General features: G+C 57.0%; 1 protein-coding gene across 1 annotated transcript; it reads right to left on the reverse strand.

The window, feature by feature from the left end:
- Positions 1 to 1,552: 1,552 nt before the first annotated feature.
- On the reverse strand, positions 1,553 to 3,578 carry LOC125545412 (amidophosphoribosyltransferase, chloroplastic-like). The gene has a single exon (XM_048709337.1). The coding sequence runs from the start codon at positions 3,462 to 3,464 to the stop codon at positions 1,815 to 1,817; it is 1,650 nt and encodes a 549-aa protein (XP_048565294.1). The 5' UTR covers positions 3,465 to 3,578; the 3' UTR covers positions 1,553 to 1,814.
- Positions 3,579 to 3,888: the final 310 nt, after the last annotated feature.

Here is a 3,888-nt window from a genome sequence, read left to right on the forward strand (position 1 = left end):
TAGCCGCATCTACTTTTTCTCTCTCTGTGCCGCCAGCCCGAGCTCATCCACCTTTCTACCTCTCCGCCTCACTCTTCCCTCGACGTCCGGCTCCGCCATGGCCCGACAGAAGAAGACCACTTAGGCTATGCTAACGTTGGAGTGCCGCCTCTAGATGCTAGAGGAGATCCGAGCGAGGCGCGACGCCCGCATAGCAGTCCTTCGGACTCGGAGGAGAAGGAGGGGAGGAAGAGGACGGGGAGCAGCAACCGGTTCCCATGGAGGTGTCGGATCCAGAGAAGGATGACACGGAGGAGCCGGCGCCGGCGCTTCACCATGGAGGACGCCATGCCGGAGTTCGCGGTCGTCCAAGCGACGGGGATGGCGAAGCAGCAGGCCATTCTAGAGTCAATCCAAGACGAGGCCTATGTCGAGGTCAACAGACAGTTCGTCCAGCAAAAACGGGTGGTGAGCGACACGCTATTCGCCGAACTGGACACGAAGGAGGCGGAGGCGACGCGGAGGAGCCGGAGTTGCCCGTATACCTGGAGCCCGACACGGAGATCGTGGACATCTCCAACGACGACAAGTAGTATAGTTGATCTACTTAGTAGGTTTTTTTTTTGCATGCTTTGTATGGTTTTAAGGATTGAACGATGAGATATCCAGATATAGAGAGAGAAATTTAAAAGCTGCCCGGTCACTATCCACAGACACGCCCAAGGTCAGATTTGCTGTTTGTAGATGCTTTAACAGGGTATAGCAGCAGCATCGGATCATGGGTTTCATCACTTACTCTCAGGCAGGGAAGCCATAATAACACTAAAAACATTCAGAGAAACAGAATGTCCCCGTGAAAAATCGGCGTGGCACATGTCGGAATCATCCGCAAGGAGTACCGAGATTTCAGAGACAACATTTGATTATGTCAAAGCTAACAACTGACAGCAACATGAGTTTCAAGTGCACATTCATGGCATAGTCGTTGTAGCCAAGATTACACTTGACTCATGATACATGTCATTGTCATGCTCACTTACTTGGTTCCAGATGCAAGTTAGTTTAAGAGGGTGTTTGGATACATTTTAGTCCCATGACTAAAAGTAGTGGGACTAAAACTTATTAGACTCACCCATGCTTGGATCCAAATACTAAAGAGACTAAAATAGTTATTGAGCATTTATTATCCTCCAAACCCTTCAATTCAGAACTCGCATGTGTTAAAGGAGAGGAATTAAATGAGGAGAGAGAAAACTAATACATATTTTAGTAGGTTTCCTATGACTAAAAATTTTTAGCTTCAAGACTAGTCCTAGCCTTTCTTTAGTCTGGGGTGCTTGAACTTTAGCCTCTAAAAGGGACTATTTTTAGTCAGACTAAAAATAGTCCCTTGGATCCAAACACTCTCTAAGTGTCCAAGCTAGGAATGTTGCGGGTTGACTTCTACTCACATGAGGTTCCATGCCGTCAGTACACAACTAATACTACTCCACATGAGGTTTTTTGCTTCGCTTTGCAGATGTAAGTAACTAATAGAAATGCTCCCGATTCAGCAGGAGCTTGAAAAATGCAATTCATCAGCAATTCACGCCGGCGACGAAGCAATATTAGATGCCTGACTTGTCAACCTTTCTTACAGTATATAAATTGACCCAAGAAAAAGGTTTCGAAACCTCAATTTTGAGAGGCCAAGAATGCTAGCCGCTCAGCGATACAAACTTAAGACCTGCAAAAATTCAGATGAAGAATGCAATTGCCACGACACAGTTCGCCACGCCGAAAATCCTATAGAAGCATGCGGAGTACAGAGCCACTTCCCTAGTCGCACATTCTGGTCAGTCTTCATCATCGGCGGATGCCATCGCCGGCACCTTCTCCGGCATAGGCACTGGGTAGTTCCGCGAGAAGCAGGCGTCGCAGAGCTCGTCCGCCTCGTCGCCGTAGATGCTGTGGAGCTTGTCCAGCGAAAGGAAGCCGAGCGAGTCGCAGCCGATCATCTCGCGCACGCCCTCGACGTCCAGCCGGTTGGATATCAGCTCCTTCTCGTCCGGCGTGTCGATGCCGTAGTGGCATCGGCCCACCACCGGCGGGCTGGAGATGCGCATGTGCACCTCGCGGGCCCCGGCGTCGCGGAGCAGGCGCACGATCTTGCTCGACGTGGTGCCGCGCACGATCGAGTCGTCGACCACGACCACGCTCTTGCCCGTGATGACGCCGCGCACGGGCGCGAGCTTGAGCTTCACGGCGAGGTCGCGGATCGCCTGCGTCGGCTGGATGAAGCTGCGGCCGGTGTAATGCGACCGGATGAGCCCCTGCTGGAACTCGAGCCCCGAGGCCTGCGCGAAGCCGAGCGCCGCGTAGAAGCCAGAGTCCGGCACGGGGATGACCACGTCGGCGGTCGGGGCGGGGGACTCCTCGGCCAGCGCGCGGCCGTAGGCGGTGCGCCGCTCGTGGACGGCGTGCCCGAACACGATGGAGTTGGGCAGCGCGAAGTAAATGTGCTCGAACACGCACGACTTGCGCGGGCGGTGCGGGACGAGGCAGGCCGAGGACACGGACATGTCCCGGCGGTCCACGACGATCACCTCACCGGGCTCCACCTCCCGCTCGTACACGGCGTCGATGAGGTCGAGCGCGCAGGTCTCCGACGCGAACACGACGGCGCCGTTGGGGCGGCGGCCCATGACCAGCGGGCGGAAGCCGAAGGGGTCGCGCACGGCGAAGAGCTTGTCGGCCGTGAGGAAGAGCAGCGAGTAGGCGCCCTGGAGGCGCTCGCAGGCGTCGCAGATGCGGGCAAGCAGCGGGCGCGAGAGCGACGTGGCGATGAGGTGGAGGATGACCTCCGTGTCCGACGAGTTGTTGAAGATGGAGCCCTGCGCCTCCAGCTTGTGGCGCAGCGGCAGGTAGTTCACCAGGTTGCCGTTGTGCGCCACGGCGAGCTGCCCGAACCGGTACCCGGCGAGGAACGGCTGCACGTTGCACAGCTGGGCCTGGCCGCCGGAGGTGGAGTAGCGGACGTGGCCGATGGCGGCCTGCCCGGGGAGGCTCCCGAGGTGCGCCGGGTCCCTGAACACGTCGCTGACGAGCCCCAGCCCCGTCACGGACTTGAGCTTGCCGTCGTCCCCGGCGGCGCAGATGCCGGCGCCCTCCTCCCCGCGATGCTGCAGCTTCTGCAGGCCGAGATAGCAGAGCGACGACGCCTCCGGGTCGCCCACGACGCCGAACACGCCGCACTCCTCGCGGGGGTGGTCGTCGCCGCCGTCGTCCTCCTCCTCGCCGAAGTTGAAGGGCGTGACCTTGTCGAGCAGGGCCCGGGCCGGCGGGGCGCGGGCGGCGCGGTGGCGCAGCGCGAGGAGCGAGGGGCTGGGGCCGGTGTGGCACCTGAGCTGTCGATGGACGGTGGACGGCGCGGGGGGCGCGCGGAGGGGACGGGAGGAGGGTGTGGCGGCGGTGGCGGTGGTGGCGGCGGCGGCGGCGGCGGCCATCCCTGGAGCGCGGCGGGATTGGGAGGGTGAGGGCTCTCGAGGATGCCCTCCCGAAGGAGCGTGAACGGACAGGATTTAAAGGGGTCGCCGCCAGGCGTGTGGAGGCCGTATGCCCTACGCACGAGTGATTCCACGATATTTGACTCCTATCGTCATTTTCTACTCTGGATTTTGGGTAAAATGAAAGGACAGAATCTCTGTCTGTTTGATTTGCTGTTTTCTTTCAGTTTTTTTTTCTCTCGATCCAATATTTGGTTTTTCTTCAAATTCACGAGTAGAGATATATGTGGTCACGCAAATTCTGTTTCTCTTTTAAATTCATGGTATGGCAACTATATATGCCTCCCTCCGAGATTCCAATTCCAATATGAACTACGTACGAAGCAAAAATATGTCTATATAGCAAACCAACATGTGGCTGGAT

Source organism: Triticum urartu, chromosome 3 (assembly GCF_003073215.2).
Source record: "Triticum urartu cultivar G1812 chromosome 3, Tu2.1, whole genome shotgun sequence".
Lineage (NCBI taxonomy): Eukaryota > Viridiplantae > Streptophyta > Magnoliopsida > Poales > Poaceae > Triticum > Triticum urartu.